At 37.6% G+C, this 19668-nt stretch overlaps 1 protein-coding gene across 2 annotated transcripts in view; it reads left to right on the plus strand.

Annotated features, from left to right (window-relative positions):
* prkd1 (protein kinase D1) overlaps positions 1-19668 on the plus strand; it is a 350796-nt gene that overhangs the window by 288382 nt on the left and 42746 nt on the right. For both annotated transcript variants that reach the window (XM_072569008.1, XM_072569009.1), the window contains 3 exons: positions 11624-11834; positions 16341-16418; positions 17147-17345. In XM_072569008.1, coding sequence (XP_072425109.1) covers positions 11624-11834; positions 16341-16418; positions 17147-17345 — 488 coding nt within the window. The remainder of the gene's footprint in view (positions 1-11623; positions 11835-16340; positions 16419-17146; positions 17346-19668) is intronic.

Here is a 19668-nt window from a genome sequence, read left to right on the forward strand (position 1 = left end):
AAAAAAAAAACAGGAGATAAGGCCACTGCTTGAAAAAAAAACAGGAGATAAGGAAAAAAAAAATAACAGGAGGGTCCACACACCTTGGGTGCTGAGGAAAAAATAAGCGCAAAGAAAAAAAAAGGAAGATGGTCGTGCTTGTTGGAGGTCAGTCATCTCAGCTCCAGGACATCTCTGCAGGAGTTCCTCAGGATAGTGTCTCTAGGCCCAACCATCTTCAGCTGCTTCATCAATGACCTCACCTCCATCATAAGGTCAGAAATGGGAATGTTTTGCTGATGATTTGTAACTTCTCAAACACTAAAGCAATCCATGTTCAAAATCTGGACAATATCCGGATTTGTGCTGACAAGTGGCAAGTAACATTCACACTACACAAATGCCAGGCTTATGACCATCGCCAATAAGAGACAATCTAATCATCGCCCCTTGAAATTCAATGCCGTTATCATCACTGAATCCCCCACTATCAACATCCTGGGGGTGATCATTGACCAGAAACTCAACTGGACTCGCCACATAAACAAAGTGTCTCCAAGAGCAGGTCAGACACTAGGGATACTGCTGAGAATAACTCACCTCCCAACTCAGCATCGCATGTCCATTATCAGCAAGGCTCAGGTCAGGGGTGTGACAGAATTATTCCCCACTTTCCTGGATGGGTGCAGCTCCAACAACACTCAAGAAGCTTGACACCATCCAGGACAAAGCACCCTGCTTGATTGGCACCACATCCACAAGCATCCACTCCCTCCACCACCAACACTCAGTAGCAGCAGTGTGTACTATTCACAAGATGCAATGCAGAAATTCACCACAGACAGCACCCACGACCACTTCCAACCAGAAGGACAAGGGCCGCAATACATGGGAATACCACCACTCAAATTACCCTCAAAGCCACGCACCATCCTGACTTGGAAATATATTACAATTCCTTCACTGTCACTGGGACAAAATCCTGGAATTCCATCCTTATGGGCATTGTGGGTCTTCTCACAGCAGGTGAACTGCAGTGGTTCAAGAAGGCAGCTCATCACCACCTTCTCAAGGGCAACTAGATATGGGCAATAAATGCTGACCAGCTAGCGACCCCCAATCACACAAATGAATAAAACAACATTTGGGAATTTATTTCAATTGTTTGTCAAATCATCATGAAACAAAACCTTGCAATGCTGATGAAAAGCAAGTTTGCTTTGGTGAAAAAGGTGAAAATTTGTACTGGATACAGTTCTGACAAATGTCTGGAATCTTATAACTGGGTCTTTAGATGTCACTGCTGATTAGCTTTGGTTTACATGAAGCAATGTGTATGGACTCCAGTTTTACTGAATGTGTGGAGTGCACTGATTACAGATAAATGCACCTTGCAGGATGGCTCAGGGCCTGGGTGAAGTGGCAGAAAGGATCTTAGACATACTCAGGAAGTCCTGATATAGGAGTTCCAGAGGAGAAAGGGCTTTTTATACTCACCTTGCCCACTTGTACCTCTACCCTACAGCACCTGGTATAGCTCTTCCCGGGCTAAGACCATCCTCCCAATTCTCCTGTCGACTACAGGGAAACTGATAGTAAGATGCCTTTGATCAAATATGATTTCCCTTATGCATCTCCAAGGAGATATAGAAGACAAAGTGCTGGTGCTACTCAGCAGACAGGACAATATCTGTGGAGAGAAAAACAGATTTAACCTTTTCAGGTTGAAGACCTTTCTAAATACTGAAATGCTTTCAGTAGAGAATCTCTATCATCAGTGATCAACTGCAGCTAAGATGTAGAGAGGGTACATGGCCTGCAGTGTGCCATATCTGGAGATACAGTGAGCTGGTACTTAACGTGTAAGAAAATTAGTTACATTATGCCCATTATAGCCTTACAATTCAAAACAAAGGCACAAGTAAGTGATGGTCTGACTCCTGAAGGGAAAAGTTTCATGACTCATTGGTCTACAAAATACATTCTATTGCTGCTTTAATTTAAGAATTGTTGTTCATGCTGTTTTTTAAAATGAAGGTTATTACAAGCACAGGCAATCTTTATCTTTTAATTTTATATTTTTAACCCATTATTAAAATATTTCTAAAATATTCTACTGAGGACTTGACGCCCATATAAATGTCCAGCTTTTTATTATCATGTAATATGCTAAAATATAGCCAGTAAATTCTCTACCATAAGAGACTAACCAAAGTGAAAGGTTCCAGGACTCAACTTGAGAAGATTTAAATATCGTTCAAGCTCCCTCAAGAACTATTTTGAATGTTTAATTACATTCTTTTTCCAGCTCGTACGGGTTGCACATAACTAAAGCAGAATGTTCCATTGCCGGAGGTGATTATGGTGCTTCAAAACATGCCATTTCCAGTGCAACGTTATGGTGCCAGATCATGTAAGCAATGCTGTGGTGTTACAGGCCAAGAGATTGTCTTGCTGTTGCTGATCTATTGAGCAACAGACTTGGATTCCAATAGTAGAAAATATTGATAGGTTTATCAAAGCTTGTTGTCTGTTCCAGTATTACATAAGCCTCACTCTTTTACAGATTCTAGTCAATTCTGAAAAATGATGCAGGCTTCTGCAAATAACCGGTAATTACTGTTATAATTTTACTAAAACTTCATGTTTCTCAGCATTTAGTACATCAAAAGCAAAGATCTTTTAATAAAGTTATGCTTTAACTAAATGGCCCTGCAACATTGTACTGAACACTGTTTTATCAAAAGAAATTTGAAATGGCTGAGGAAGCCACTCAGTTGTACCAAGCCCTTACGCAAAGCTGCAACATTCTGCAAATTTGATTTGATTTGATTTATTATCATCAGATGTATCTAAGTACAGTGAAAAGTTTTGTTTTGTGTGCAGTACAGACAGCCTATAACATCCAAAGATCATAGAGTGAAGAACAGAGTGAGGAATACAATGTTACAGCTGCAAAGAAGGTGCAGATGTTAAAATCTGAAATAAAACAGAAGGTGCTAGAGAAACGTTGCAGATCTGCAAACATCTGTGCAGAGAAAAACTCTTCAGAACTGAAAGAAATTGGAAAATGGTGGGCTTTTTTTAATGCTATGGACAGAGTGTAAGAAGGAGCAAGTGGAACAGATTGTAAGGCTGCTCAGAGCCAACCACAGCTCTGTTAATAGTGGGTAAGGGAAGATAGAGATGTGAAAAGGGTGTAAATAAAGATTTTAAAAGGGCCAGCTCCATCAACAGTAAAACAAGACACATTTAATGTGTGTGTGTGTGTGTGTGTGTGTGTGTGGTCAGTGAAGTAGAGCTGTGAGGGTGATAGGGGGATATAGGGACTAAAAGAATGGTGGAAATAGAGATCAGACTCTGAAGTTGTACAGTTCAATTTTGAATGTGAGAGGCTCTGTGATGCTCCTGCCATTGCCTTCAACCCCTCTGAATCTGTTTTTCTCCACATGGCTCCCACTCTACAATAAATCCACGTACTTTCTTGCTGGAGATGATGTAAGAGTGGCTGCTCATACCTCGAGGCATTTGATCAAGTGTGACATCAAGGCCCCCTAACAGAACTGAAGTCAGTGGGAATTGGGGAGAGAATCTACTTAACACAACAAAGAAGATAGATGTGGTTGTCTGAAGCCAATGATCTCAGTCCCATCTCAGTCCTCAGCTGCAGGGTAGTCAGCTGGATACAACCATCTTCAGCTGCTTTGTCAATGTCCTTGACTCCTTCATAAAATCAGAAGTGGGCACATTTTCTGATGATTGCAGAACACTAATTTTTATTTGCTGTTCCTGCAAAAATAAAGAAATCCACTTCCACCTGGTCAACATTTAGCCTGAGGTTGATAAGTAACATTCATACCACAAAAATGCTAGGCAATGACCATCTCCAAAAAGAGAGAATCCAACTACCTCCTCTCGGCTTTGAATAGTGTTACCATTGCTGAATTCTCATTATCAATATCTTGGGGTTTTTATTGACTAGAAACTGAACTAGACCAGCCATATAAATAATGTGGTTACAAAAGAGGGTAGATTTTGGGAACTTTGTAATAATTAACTCATTTCCTGACTTCCATTAGCATCCTGACTTTCAAGGCAGAAGTTGGGAATGTGTTGGAATATTCCCCATTGGCCTGGTTGAATGCAGCTCCAACAACACTCAAGAAACTCAGTACCATCCAGGACCTTTTGATTGGTGTTGAATCCACATCCTTCCTTCATCACCAATGCACAGTGACAGCAACATGTATCATCACAAGATGTTCTGCAGCAACTCACCAAGACTTCTTGGACAGCAACTTTCAAACTTTTAACCTCTTTCACCTAAAAGAGCATGCACAGCAGATATCGGAGTACCGTCTCAGTCCTTTCATCATCACTAGGCAAAACTCCGAGAACACTGTTTCTAACAACACTTGGCTGTACCTACACTACATCAAAAGCAGTGGATCAGCAATGTGACTTACTAACACCATCTCAAGGGCAGTCAGAGATGAGCAAGGATGCCATCTTCGCATGAAATAATAACAATAAGCCTGAAGCTAACTTTACAATTGTAATGACTTTGAAAAAGTTGCTGAAGCCACTTTTGTAAACTTGTGCCTGTTAGTATTAAAACATGTGAGGCTACCTTAAACAAATGGGAGTACCTGACTATATCTAGACTTACCTGTTAAATATTGTTCAGAATGTCCAGGTTTTAAGACATCAATTTTAGTTTTCTTCCAATTTAATTTTCAGTTAAATCAATGTATCAGTAAAAGTGAAGTCCATTTAATGGTTTTCTTTTCCATATCAAATCCTCGAAAGGAATTGTTTTTATGTGAATCTGACATTAAACTATTTTAAACTCATCTTGGCGCATGGTTAACTGGACTCATTTTGCAGCAATTCCACTGTTTACACTTCACTGGTCAAATCACTGAATATTTGTTTCCTGTGAAAAGGAACTCTGAACAAAGACTTCTGTTTTCTGACCTTGTGCTGAGTAGTTGAAAGATTGGTGTAATCTCACGATTCACTGGTTCTGCAGTTAGTTCTGCATTAGACAACACACCTGGGTATTGCAGTCACACACCTGAACGTGAAAAAGTCCAACTCTGCAAAATTTGCCTTGATCTTTAGGTCTATTGATCAACTGAGAAAGTGGCTGTATGATGATAGTCCAAAAGCTGTGCTGCACCACCACAAGTCTGGGTGCATTGTCCTTACCAGCAGTTGTGGTTTACATACAAATACACAAATTAGGGGCAGGAGCCGGCCACTTGGACCCTTGGGCTTGCTCCGATATTCAGTAAGAGTGCGGGCTGATCCGATTACTCCACACTCCCAGCTACCCCTGTTAACCTTTCATCTTCTTGCTTATGAAGAATCTTTCTACCTCAGCTTTAAAAATATTCAAGATCTCTGCTTCCACTCCTTAACTGGGAAACATCTTATTTTTAAACAATGATCTCTAGTTCTAGATACTCCTAAAGAGTAAACAACCTTTCCACATTCATCCTGTCAAGATTCCTCAGGAGATTGTATGATTCAGTCAAATGCCTTTTTACTCTTCTAAAGTCCAGTCAACCCAAATGTAATCTGTGCCACTTTTCTTAATAGGAAAATCCATGTATTCTAAGTATTAGTTTAATAAATCTTCTTTGAACTGCTTCCAGTGTATTTTTACATCCTTCCTTAAAGATGAAAATCAATACTCCAAACAGTACTCACCAATGTCCTGTATAACTGAAGCATATCTCCCTTTGTTTGGATTTAATTCCTGTCACAATAAACATTAACATTGTATCAGCTTTCCTAATTATATGCTGTACCTCATACCTTTGCAATTCTTGCATTAGAACATCCAGATCCCTCTGTATCTCAAAGCTTAACAATCTTTCACCGTTTCGATAATATGCTTATTTTTTATTGTTTTACCAAAGTGACAATTTCACATTTTCCTGCATTTATAGATCATTTGACACAACTTTGCCCAATACCTTAATCTTCATAACATCCTTATGTTATCTTACTTTTCCATCTATCTTTGGGTCATCAGCAAACTTCGCAGATGAAGGGCTTTTGCCCGAAATGTTGACTCTCCTGCTCCTCGATGCTGCCTGACCTGCTGTGCTTTTCCAACACCACACTCTCAACTCTAATCTCCAGCAACTGCATTGATGGAGATTATAGGCAACTTTCTCCTAGCAAATTTAGCAAGTCCTTATAACTTACATAAAATAGAGGTTTCAGCTCTCATCCGTATGGCACATTATTCATTACCAAAATGTGACCTAGTTACGTCTACACTATTTCCTGTAAAGTAGACAATGTTCTCTTCATGCCATTATGTCACCCTCTGTGAATTTTATTTTCTGTATAAAACTTTGATGTGGCATGTTTTCAGATGCCTTCTGGAAATCAAATTCATATATTAGTATAACGTCTAAGAGTCATCTCTTACACTAAAATCTCAGAATGTGTATGATTTATTTTAAATTGAATGTCATAGTGAAGGGTCAAACCAAATAGAATCCTCACCACCCACACTGCTTGTACATGTGGCTGCCTATGCTGGGCAAATGGTGATAATGTTGAGCATTATTGTTGAATTCATTTTGTTTAAAAAGCACCATTTAAACAGTTTAATCACGCTGGTTACTACGGGAAATTCATTAAACTATTCATACTTTGTTGAAGCGTGATTAAGTACTTTTCACTATTCTGCAGAGGAACTGATCACCTCAATACTGTAGTGCAAAACATTCCAATAAAAGAGGAATCCATCCAATACAAACTCTAGCTTGTGAAAGTAACATACATCTCTTTCAATTCACTTTTCTTTTCCAGCAACTGTTGACAGATGTTCCTCGAAGTCTCCACTTTCTGACTTTGCTGCTTTCTAATAATTGATGGAGATTATAGGCAACTATTTATTAAATACATTAGATGTTGATCCTAATTGTCTATATGTTTATCCAATGTTAAGGGTCAGGAGAGACAATATAATCTGACAAGAAGATACTGGTTTCATTAATAAGATGTGAGCCCCACTGACTCAGTCAGCATTTATCACCAATGCCTAATTGCCCTTGAGTAGATGGTGATGGACCACCTTCTTGAATTGTTGCAGTTCACATGATATAGGTACACTCACAATGCTATTCAGGAGGAGATTCTAGGATTTGTACCCATTTTGATGTATCATCAATATGCAGTACTGTTCTTAAGGAAGGTTGTGTGGGTTCAGGTCCAACTCCTAAGATATGAGCATGTATTTCAGGCTGGCCCAATATTACTGTACTGAGGGAGTGTTGTATTTTTGCAAATGCTGTGTTTTGGCTAAGATTTTCAACAAAGGCCCAATTGTGCTCTCAGGTGGATGTAAAAAGTCATGGTCTGAAGAGTTCACCCCAGATTCCTGACCAATATTTTTTTCTTCAGCAACATCAGAAAATCAGATAATTTTTGTATTTATCTAAATGCTGTTTGTAGGGCCTTGTGTACAAATTGAATGCCACATTCTTACAATTACAATAACTTCACTTCATAAGCTACTTCATCGACAATAATGCACTTTTGCATATCCTGAAGATTTGAAAGACACTCTGTAAATATAAGTTCTTACTTTTTTATTATTTATTTGTGGGATATGGGCATTGCTGACTGACCAGCATTTCATTGCCCTAGCCCCTAGTTGCCCGTGGGAAGGTAGTAGTAAGCTGCCTTCTTAAACTGCTACAGTCTTTATGCAGTAGGTTGACCCACAATGTATGCTGAGTGGCTTGGAGGGGAACTTGCAAATGGTGGCATACCCATGTATTGCTGCTCTGTTTCTTCTAGTTGGAAGTGATTGTGAGTTTGGGTGCCGCTAAATGAGGATCTTTGGTGAATTTTTAAAGTGCATCTTATAGATAGTGCACACTGCTGCTACTCAGCATCAGTGAGACAGAGTGGATACTTGTGGATGTGGTGCCAATTAAGTATGCTGCTTTGAGCTGGATGGTGTCCAACCTCTTGAGCATTACTGGAGCTGTGCTCATCCAGGCAAATGGAGATTATTCCATCACATATCTGAGTTGTGCCTTGTAGATGGTGGACAGGCTTTGGGGAATCAGTATGTAAGTTACTTGCCATAGTATAGCAAGCCTCTGACCTACTTTTGCAGTCCCTGTGTTCATATAGTGAATCCAGTTGAGTTTCTGGTCAATAGTAACGCTGAAGATGTTGTTAGTGGGGGATTCAGTGATGGTAAGATCATTGAAGGTCAAGGGGTAGTGATTAGATTGTCTCTTATTGGAAATGGTAATTCCTAGGCATTTGTGTAGTGCAAATGTGATTTGCCATTTGTAAGCCCACACCTGGATGTTATCCAAATCTTGTTGCATTTGAACATGGATTGCGTCAGTATCTGAGGAGTCATAAATGGTGCTGAACATTGTGCAATCATTGGCGAACATCCCTACTTCTGACCTTATGATGGAGGGAAGGTCATTGATGAACCAGCTGAAGATGGTTGGGCCTAGTGACACTACTCTGAGAAACTCCTCTAGGGATGTCCTGGAGCTGAGAAGACTGATTTCCAACAACCAAGAACATTTTCTTATGCGCCAGGTATGACTCAAATCAGCAGAGAGAGAGCTACCCATTGATACCAGTTTTGCTGGGGCTTCTTGATGGTTCAATGTGGCCTTGATATCAAAGACTGTCACTGTCACTTCCTCTCTGGAATTCAGCTCTTTTTTTTGATATTTGAACCAAGGCTGTAATGAGATCAGGAACTGAGTGGCTCTGGCAGAACCCAAACTGGGTGTCACTGAGCAGGTTATTGCTGAGTAGGTGCTGCTTGATAGCACTGTTAATGACACCTTCCAACACTCTACTGATGATCAAAAGTAGACTGATGGGGCGGTAATTGGCTGGGTTGGATCTGTCTTGATTTTTATTTTCGTGACATAGCTGGACAATTTTCCACACTGTCAGGTAGATGTTAGGGTTGGAATTAGAAACATGAGGCTAGAGGAGAGGCAAGTTCTAGAACACTGTTCTTCAGTATTATTGCCAGAATGTTGTCCATAGTCTTTGCTATATCCAATGCCTCTAACCATAGATATCAAATGGAGTGAATTGAATTGGCTGAAGACTGGTATTTATAATACTGGGTCCACTGAAGGAAGCCAAAAATGGATCATCCACTTGGCACTTCTGGCTGACGATTGCTATGAATGCTTCAGTCTTATCTCTTGCACTGTTAATATAACATCTACTTTACATCTTTATAACCAGAAAGATTCACTTTCAGAAATCAATATGATGTTTTTGCTACTCAAGCTGATCAATGCTGTGGGTTATTAGTGTCTCTTGTTAACTAGATTACTGTATGTTTCATCAATTACGCAACAGTGGAACTGTGTAAAATGGATAATCATATTAACACAAACATGTGCCATTAACATGTACATCGGTTACGTTGGTTATAAATTTCCCTGTAATCTAATCTCTTTGTGAATCAACAAAGTTCTAATACAATTGATGCTGTGCCTATTTAACTGTCAACTATTCATGTACTTAACAAAAAATCTTGCACTCTTAAAATTCAATCTGCATGATTATGCATTGTCCACTGCAAAAGATATAGTTTCAAGGTTGCAATTTAATCTTGAGGTTGAGAAGATCTCCATGAAGTGTTTCCCTTAATTGGTATTATGAAACATTGACAATCAGGTTATAGCTTTGTAGCTCACCTCCTATTATGTATAGCATCTACAATCACATAATTGATATTGACCAGTCTGAAGAAAATGGTTGGACATGAATTTTACAACTGATGGCTTAAATCCAATAAATAAGTCTGAGATATGTGAAAGTTTCAACACTAGTTTGTGAACATAAATACTTAATGTCTTCACTAAAATTTCCCTATACTTCTGCCATTGTGTATTGCCAATGTAGGTTTTAATTTCTTCTTCTGGCTTCAATCTTCTCGAAACTTGAACAATGCGGTATAAATTAATGTTTGTAAGTGAGCCAATAGTACAGAGGACAGACAGTTCAATTCCCTCCACCCACATAACTGAGTACGAAATGATCCATTAACTGTGGTAATAGATCTCATAACTATTCAGGTTTCAGTAATCAATTGCAATTTGTTCTTCAATTAATTATACAAAATTATTCATGAATGATAGATCTTGAGTAGCTATGTGTCAATTCCCCCATGACATATATTTTGTGGTTAGTTGTTTAGTGTTGATACAAGAAGTTGCATTTATAGATTTTTCCATTTTAGGGGGGCATATTTAATTTTAATTATTATTAGTAAAATCAATGTTTCCCGTGATTTTTAAGTAATATTAGTAGTTACGTTGCATCACAAAAGAGGCAAATACAAATTTGAACTGTAATCTGCAAAAGATCATTTTAACTTGTCACAGAAATAGATTCACTTTTTTGGCTGCCTGGTTTCTTGAAAGTGTGAAAATCTGAAATTCCAGGTATGAGCCGACTGCTGTCAAACACAAAGCTACAAGACAAATATCACCATTTTACTTGGTCTTATAGGTAACGCTGTAGGATTTGTTTTCATACATTTCCTCAGTATTTAAGTCCCAGTGAGGCAAAGAGGGAGACATCTAAAGTACAGGCAACTGCTTTGAATTCGAAGCTACTTTTGAGTGAAAAATACCAATCAACCATTCGCTCCAATTGTATTTGTTTAATTATATTGCCTAGTTAATGGATAATTCATCTTAAGCTACTTGAATTAGGAGTAGACAATACCTCAGTATTATTTATGTGTAGCATATTACAATATGGCTGTCGAATTAGTTGTGGGGAGGTTACTAAAGGAATGAATGGCAGAATAAGCAATTCCACTCCTGACAGTAGAATAAATTATGCAAATGAGAACATTTGTTATTCAGCAATCTACCCTCACACTTGTGGTATAAATACCAACATACTGTGAGTTCAATACATTAGTATTTAAGTTGCATAATAGGTGTACTCGTAGCATCTGCCGGAAACTGAGAAAACATAGAGTGCAAATGTTTTAGAATTCAAAGAAAATGTCAGATCAAACAGTATTTTAAAATTCAGGCACACATTGACTGCTGTGATATTATTAAACGCGAATGACAATCACATCTCAAATTCAGTAAGATAATATAAAGATCATATATTCATTTTGTATATTAATCTAAATAATGTTGTTAAAGTACAACCTTATTACCATAACTGCGCATTGCAAATACTTACTTAACCCTCTCACTTTCCGAAGCATTTTAAGACTGACTCAACAGTGTGTCTTTCCAGCCTGTATAATGTCTGATAGCTAAGTGTGAACCAATTGATGTAGAAATTTAAGCAAATCAAAGTGCAAATTCCTGTTTAATAGTAAAAGAAAAAATAGATGGTGAAGAATAAAAAATGTGTCTCGAACCTGTATAGTTCCTGAGAAATTAAGTAAATCTTTATTTCTTTTTACATATTACTATGTTTGCAATCCATTAATAGATCATCTTGCTGTATTCAGTATGATATAAATTATTGTCTATTTGATTGATACTCAACATGTATTTAATATCTTTCAAGCATCTTTGTAATCTGTTATGGAAAAATATCACAAAGAATATAATGTTTTATTGTTATGTACTTGTAGCAGAAGACACCATCTGAATCTTTCATTGGAAGAGAGAAACGCTCAAATTCACAGTCGTACATTGGTCGCCCCATTCAAGTGGATAAGATTTTCCTTTCCAAAGTTAAAGTGCCTCACACATTTGTAATTCATTCCTACACTCGTCCCACTGTTTGTCAGTACTGTAAGAAACTGTTAAGAGGCCTTTTTAGACAGGGCGTGCAGTGTAAAGGTGAGTATTCTAATCAATATGCATGCATTATTGCTCTAAACAGTGACAAATGTTGAAATTTATCTAAGAAAGATATTTTTAAAAATATGTTCAATTGTGTTTATTTCTCTCAGATTAATACACTTCAGTTTCTTTGTATAGTTTTCTTTTGTTGAATGATAGCCATCAAGATACCATTACTAATTATATATCTATTTCTGTCTGTTATAATCCTGTACTTTAAAACTATCCAAACTCTCTCCTGATCATATAAGTCCCTAATATACTCCACATTGTTCACACTTGTATCCTACAATTCTATTTTTAACTTTATCACATAGCTGCTGTAACTCCTCATCACTCTTGACCAGTCTAAATTGCTTCAGTTTCAAATATATTGATGAATTTTCCAGAGGTGCTTAATCTTCATGTTAATTTAGAATCAAAGTTTCACAGGGAATTCACAGAATTAGTACTTTAGCAGTGGTATCATAAAACTCAGAAACTGTTGGCTTTGTAACATGTAAGAGCTTCCATCTGTAATACAGCTTAGACTTGGGAACATTACAAATGCTCCACGTTATTTACAACTCTGTTAGAATTACAGAATGGTTACAGTACAGAGGGGGAGGCTATTCTGCCAATCATGTTAGTTCTGTCTCTCTGAAAGAACAGTTTACCTTGTACCACTCCCAGACATGTCCCCACAGTCCTTGATGTTCTTCCTTTTCAGGGAAAAATGTTATTGAGTGCATTGAATGAACCTGCCTCCACCACACTTTCAAACAATGTAAACCCTAAGTACTCACTGAATGAAAATGTTTTTTCCATGTTGCCTTGCTTCTTTTGCCAGTCACCTTAACTCTGTTCCCTCTGGGGCTCACTCCTTCCACTGCTGAGAACTGCTGATATTCTGTCCAGATCTCTCCGTGATTTTAACTATCTCGATCAAGTCTCCTGTGAACGTCTCTTCTCCCAGAAACAGTCCCAGCTTCTCTAATCTATTAATGTAACTGAAACTTCTCTTCTTGGGAAGAGTTCTTGTGAACCTTTTCTGGACTCTGTCTAGCACTTTCACATTCTTCCTAAACTGGGGGGCCAAGAATTGGATGCAGTGAGACTGAACAGTGTTTAAACAAATTTAATATATCCTTGCTTTTGTATTCTGTGTCCTTGTTTATAAAATCCTGGATGCTGTCCTACCATCTTAAATAATTTATACACATATGCATCCAGATCCTCTGCTCCTGCATTTTGTTAAAATTATGCTCTACATTTTATATTGTCTCTTTGATTTCTTCCTACCAAAATGATTTATTTCAAATTTCTCTGAATTTATTTTGTCTGCTACTTGTTCAGCCATTCCACCAACCTATCCTTTTGAAGGTCTACACTGACTATCTTCAAATTTGCAAAGTTTCCACATTTTGCATCATCCATAATTTTGAAATTCCAATCTGTAACTAAGATCAACCATTAATGCATATAAGAAACAACAGGAGTACTAACACTGACTCTGGGATATCCCACAATAAACTTTCCTCCAGCCTGAAAAACAACAGCTCACCAATACATTCTGTTCCCAGTTACTCAGCCAATTTCATAACTATGTTGCTACTATTTCTTCCATTTCATGATGTTTCACTTTGCTCGGAGATGTATTCAATGAGTTTCAGGAGTCCATGTCCAGCATATTAACAGCATTGCCCTCATCAACCCTCTCTGGCTCCTCATCAAAAATAATTCCACAATGTTACTTGATTTTTCTTGGTAATTCCATGATGGCTTTGCTCAGTTAATCCAAATTTGACCAATTGACTATTCATTTTGTCCTGAATTATTATTTCGAGAAGCTTTTGATTTTGTTCTTAATAAGGTCACATTTAAATATCTGAATGTATACCCTGTAATTATTTTAAGCCGTTTGAATGGTAAAGTCTATTAAAAGCAAAAAAGCTGCATTTACACTGGAACTGGTAACGAAGAAATTACAGTTACCAGCATGCACATAATTCTGTTTTTCAGATGATCTTGATATTTGGAGACCATTAGCTATAAACTCTACATTCTAGGCATTTTTAGAACCAGTCACACTGCATTAATGTTCATACATTGAGTCCGTCAAACTCAAGTGTTCCCCAAAGGGGTTTCATGACTCTACCATATAATGCATGACAGGGGTAGATCACATACCATTATGCCCATTGCATCAACACATACTTGAAAGTCTTTTGTGTCGAATTGAAAGCAGAAGTGTGATTACATTCACATTTTATGCCCTCAGCAGCAGAGTAAAAATTCAAACATATTAATTCTGCCAAGCACCCACTAAGATAAATGTTTATTTGATAAAACTATCAATAAAAAATGTTGTTGTTATATTGTATGTGCCTGAAGTCCTAAGCCATTAAGAAGAGGATTCCATCTATGTGAATTAAAGCTTTAAGAGTCGGTATTGATGACCCAACATATCTGCACCAGTGTCAAGTACAATGCATGTGTCAATAAAGGGTGACTTGTTGACATGATACTGGACTCTGTGGAGTTATTTCAGGTTATACAGCTTAAAAATAAAGGGCCTCACATTTAAGAAGCAGATGAAGGTAATTCTTTTCTCTAAGAGGAGTGTGGGTCTGTGGAATTCTCTTCCCTTGTGAGCAGTTAAGTCGGGTCATTGAGTATTTCCAAAATGGAGTGAGCTAGATTGTTGATTAACAAGGAAGTCAAAGGATATCAGGGATATGCAGGAAGCTTGAGTTGAGGCCCCAATCAAAGCAGCCACAATCTTACCAAATGTCTTAGGAGGCTTGAAGGGCCAACTGGCCTACTCCTATTCTCAATATGTATGTTTTTCTGTAAGAATAGATAGTTCCTGACAATCACCATGCTGGAAGACTAAACATAATTGGTCAAAGAGTGACTGAGAGGCCATTGTAATAACCTTGATATTTTAAGGAAGTCCATGCTAGAGTAATCAAGTGCAATCAAGATAGTACCCTAAACCCATCTACTTTCAGTTACTAACTGACAATATTTTTTCCATTCTTAAGATGTTGGATCTTTTGTTGATGATTAAAGTATTTAACTTCATGTAAAATTCCTTTGATAAATCAACAATCCATGTTTCATGCATGAAGGCCTGGGAAAATCTAGGCTCAAGATATTAAATAGCAACCGTACCTATCTGCAGCAACAGAGAGCCTGTCTATTTTCTCTGACATTTAATGCTATTGTCATTGTCAAATTACCCGCCATCAGCTCCTTAGGGGTGTGGGGTAGGGGTACATTTTGACCAGAAACACAATTGAACCAGCTACATAAATACTGTGATAGCAAAAATAGGTCAAAAGCTGCATGTTGTGTGGTACGTGGCTCACCTCCTGACTCCCATAAAACCCCTCCATCAATTGCAAAGCACGTCAGTGATGCTTTTAAATATCCTCTTTTAGCTTGGATGCTTGCATCTGTCATGAAAAAATGAGATGTTTGGCACAATTCAGGACAAAGCAATCTGCTTGTTCAGTGCTCCATCCACCAGTTTAAATAACCACTCAATTCACCCATGTTGCCATGTGTACTCTCCACAGGACATATTATAGCAAGGCTTCCCCACCCCTGCGATTTCCAACCAAAAAGCACAGGAACAGCAATGCCTCCAAGTTCCACTCCAATCAGGATCATCCTGAGTTGGGCAATATTGCCACTTCTTCACTTGGATCAATATCTTGTAACTCACTGTTCACCAGCTTGTGTGACTGCAGCACTTCAAACTGATTATCCAACATTTCTTTTAGAATAGTTATTAGTAAATAGTAAAATGCTAATCTTCTAGTGACCTCAGTAGCCTGAGAATACAACATTAATTTTGTGTAGAGTGGTCTTAATGTACTGAAAGTCTTTCCTTGCTTAGGATTTCATGATCTTCCTATCAGACTGCTTATCAATTTTCTTACTTTTATAGTCCTTTTATGTGCTCCATTACTGAAAAGTTAGTGTTTTACTGAAGTGCAATTTCTTTTGTGCTATTCCATGCTGCAATTTCCAATCTGATTGAACAGACACCAGCTTCCTCCCTATTGAGAGGCTGCTCTTCAGCTAACTATCAGAAAATGTTAGACAGAAATATTGATTGACTCTTATTTAAATGTATTTCTTTCTAACTTACCTCTCTCTCTGTAGAAGTAGCTCCCATCAATTTAGTTTCTCAAATCTGTGATTGGATACTGACTGGAGATGAAGGGTTATTCCCATGTGTCTCCATGCTCCCAGTGTGCTAACTCACAGTGGACTGCACCACTGAACTGACTCGGATACAAGCTACTTAAATTTGCACAGAATATGACCAAGATCAATTGTCAAATGTTTATTAAAATTAAAATATTGTTATAAAGTTAAAAACATGATTTCCATGTTTTCCTTTACTTAATCAACAAATGTTGCATTTTTGCTTTTCAAAGAATTGTGTTAACAATATTTTAGGAGCTGATCATACATTATTAACTAAATCTTTCATTTCTTTCCTGTTAGATTGCAAGTTTAACTGTCACAAACGTTGTGCCCCAAAAGTGCCAAATAATTGCCTTGGTGAAGTGACTATTAATGGAGGCAAGTTAGAACTTACGTTCTTCTCTGCATCTCAAACCAAAGAATGAAATACTTGTGATTATATAGCAGTTTTCATAATTCTTGGGTATTTCAAAGGACTTTACAGTCAATGAAGTTTTGGACATGTGACAGCAAATAAATTTCCATGAACAGCGATATGATAATGGCCAGATTATTTGTTTCTGTGTTATTGACTGAGGGATAAATATTGGCCAGGTCATCAGGAATAACTTCACTGTTCTTCTCCAAAATAGGACAATCAGATGTTTAATTTCCAACTTAGTGATCCCTGATATAGCATTTCATCCAAAAAAAAAAGCACTTCTAACAATGCAGCACTTCCCCTGTACTGTACTGAATGTCAACCTGTGCTAAAGTCCTGCTCTGACTATTAGGACTTATCGTTGAAGTTTTTTTTTCTGAAGGAAAGTCTTGACTCCTTTTTTCACAATGATTTACTTGAATATTTCACACAAGTACCTGATTTGGTGAGCCATCACCTGTGGAATCTGTTCATACATCATTTAAACTGTCAAAAAATTGTACACCTGATGCCAAATGCCAAGAGGAAATGTTTCCTTGGCATCTAACTATTACATGTGTTCATTTATAAAGTCTATGGAATCCTAGACATGTTTCTCTTTAACTGGTACTTATATATTAGATGAATGTCACGGCATCATCAACAAAATTTGTGATTGGTTTATGTGGCTTGTGTATTTTAATAGATTTGCTTAGTCCTGGTGCAGAATCAGATGTAGTAATGGAAGAAGGAAGTGATGACAATGACGTTGAAAAGAACAGTGGATTTATCAATGACATGGAAGAGTCTATATCTCACGACTCTGAACTATTAATCCCAGAGAGTCATGGTGACAACGGTGATATGCAGGACCATGAACAGGATGATGCAAACCGCACAATAAGGTTTGACCGTGATTACAATGTGCACAGATTGTTGGAAAATAGATACATTTGGTTTGGCTGTATGTTGCTAAATATGACACATATGCATGCCAACTAATGGATTGGGTTAAAGCTGCCAGTTTCATTCCATAATACAATGGGTCTTAGGCAATACACCTGGCTCATAATGTCACTACATGAAAGGTTCATGGAAGGAAGAGGACATTTCAAGCAAAATGTCTAGCTCTGGTTCGTCTCTGAGCAGCAACTACTTGCATTGATTTGCATCTTGAGAAGTTCAAGGCCCCTTCACAGAAAAAGAAACAGATGCCAAGCAGTAATAGGAAAGCTAGGAGAAAACAGTCAAAAGCAACAAAAGGATTTAAGGATAATTTTTAGGGAGAGAATCAACATGGCAGAGCTGTTTAGAAAATGAGTTCTTGATATTATGCTGACAATTGTTGAAGTTTTATTGGTCAGAATTGATGTGGGATGAGACTATGCTCAAATACCAGGGTAAACAGAATAAGGGATTGTTTCATGGATGTAGCAAATAATACGCAGAAATATAAAACAAGCCAATAGTTTATTAAACAAGGATGAGTATTTTGATTAAATGAATCAGAGTTTGGAGCTAGTGAAGGCTGATAACATTTGGAGTTGAAGACAAAAGAGTCAGACAGGTGGAAAATGACAGAATATTGAATAAGATTAGGCACAGGAAGACATGAAGAAGGCATTGTCTGTAATGGAAGTATCTGGACTTTAGTAGCAGAAATGGAGTATAATAGTGTAAAAGCAGTTTATGTTGCAGAGATAGAATTAGGCAGTTGTGCTGATGGCTCTTATGAAGTTCAGCTCAGGCTTGAGGCTGCACATGGTCAGGTTACAAACCATTAAATAAGAGAATAAAGGCAAAGTGGAAACACTATTACATTACAGACTTTGTCCTTTTATATTGTAGTAATACAGCAACATTCAGATGAATAACCTTCTTTAACTAGATGCATTGTAGACAAAATGACACATTTTTATCATGTTCACAGCTAAAGATTGCACACCATCAGCATATGTTGTGATTTGTGCTATTCTTACATCTACAAAATGAAAGCAGTTCATCATTTAATAAGAACTGGCTGTACCATGTTACAGAACATTTTATGTATTAATTACATATGAGAGTGGATAGAAGAAACTCAATTCAGCCCCTATTTTCAGAAACCTTAATGCATCAATGATGATAGTCAATTGTTCTTCAATTTGTAAGCATATGGAAGTTGAAATATTGTGACATGATGGTATGGTGAGTGTTCACAGTACTATCGATCTGGAGAGGGTGAAAAAGTTATGTCATACAGAATACTAGGTGTCCCTGTGGGCTTAGGACTGAAGGCCTAAATGAAAACAAATTGGGCAAGAACAGCAATTATTATGTAAAATTTTGCATCGTGTTTTCTTTTCATTTGTGGACACTGATGCAGGTTGGAATTGGCTCTGCCTTCACTCAGGCTAACCCCCTCACCCCAAGCATTTAATACAGCAAGACAAAGTACAGGCAATAGTTAAGTAAAATGATCTCTTTCAGTAAATTATGTTCATGAAGTACTTGATAAATTCTGAGACCTCGATCAAACAGAAAGCTTTCACAGACCACTGGTAAATATCATTAGATCAAATTGGGTACTGAGTCAAAACTTCAGTCTTTATAAGGAATCTCTTTATACATTTTTACTGAACAGAGCACTTCTGTTTCCCAGACTGATAAACAGGGCACAGCTTGACTCTACACTTGTCAAGTACAAGTGTAAGACTGCTCCTTCCTTTGCAATCTGTTATTTTCTAGGATAGAAGCTTGGGAGGATGTATTGATATGCTTAACCTGGACAAAACCCTGTAATTATTTTGCAAAATTTGTCATTGCTATTTGCAGTGGAGCCCAAGGTTTGCCTCACCAAACGTTGTCCTCCCTCAGAATGTAATTGGACCCATATTTATTTACTCATGGTATGTATGGAATGGTAAAGTGAAAGGAAATGAACTTGTAAGCAAACAACTAAATGCCGCACAATTATAGGCTTATTGAGTGTAAGTAAAGGCTCATACCACCAATTTATTAGGAGTTCCTTTCCTGTTTGCAACAATCCGTAATAAAATAGTTTGGCTTTTGGCTGGTACAACATCTCAATGACACATCAGCCCGAGTCCATTGTAACAACACAATTCATTGGACATTTTCCGATTCTAGAGTCTTCTCAAGTTACTGGAAGCATCAAAACATTCCTTTTTTTTAATTTGAATTAGCTAGTCAATTACATTTATTGTTTTTCAGAGTACCTAATTGCTC

This window comes from Chiloscyllium punctatum, chromosome 4, assembly GCF_047496795.1.
Source record: "Chiloscyllium punctatum isolate Juve2018m chromosome 4, sChiPun1.3, whole genome shotgun sequence".
Classification (NCBI taxonomy): domain Eukaryota; kingdom Metazoa; phylum Chordata; class Chondrichthyes; order Orectolobiformes; family Hemiscylliidae; genus Chiloscyllium; species Chiloscyllium punctatum.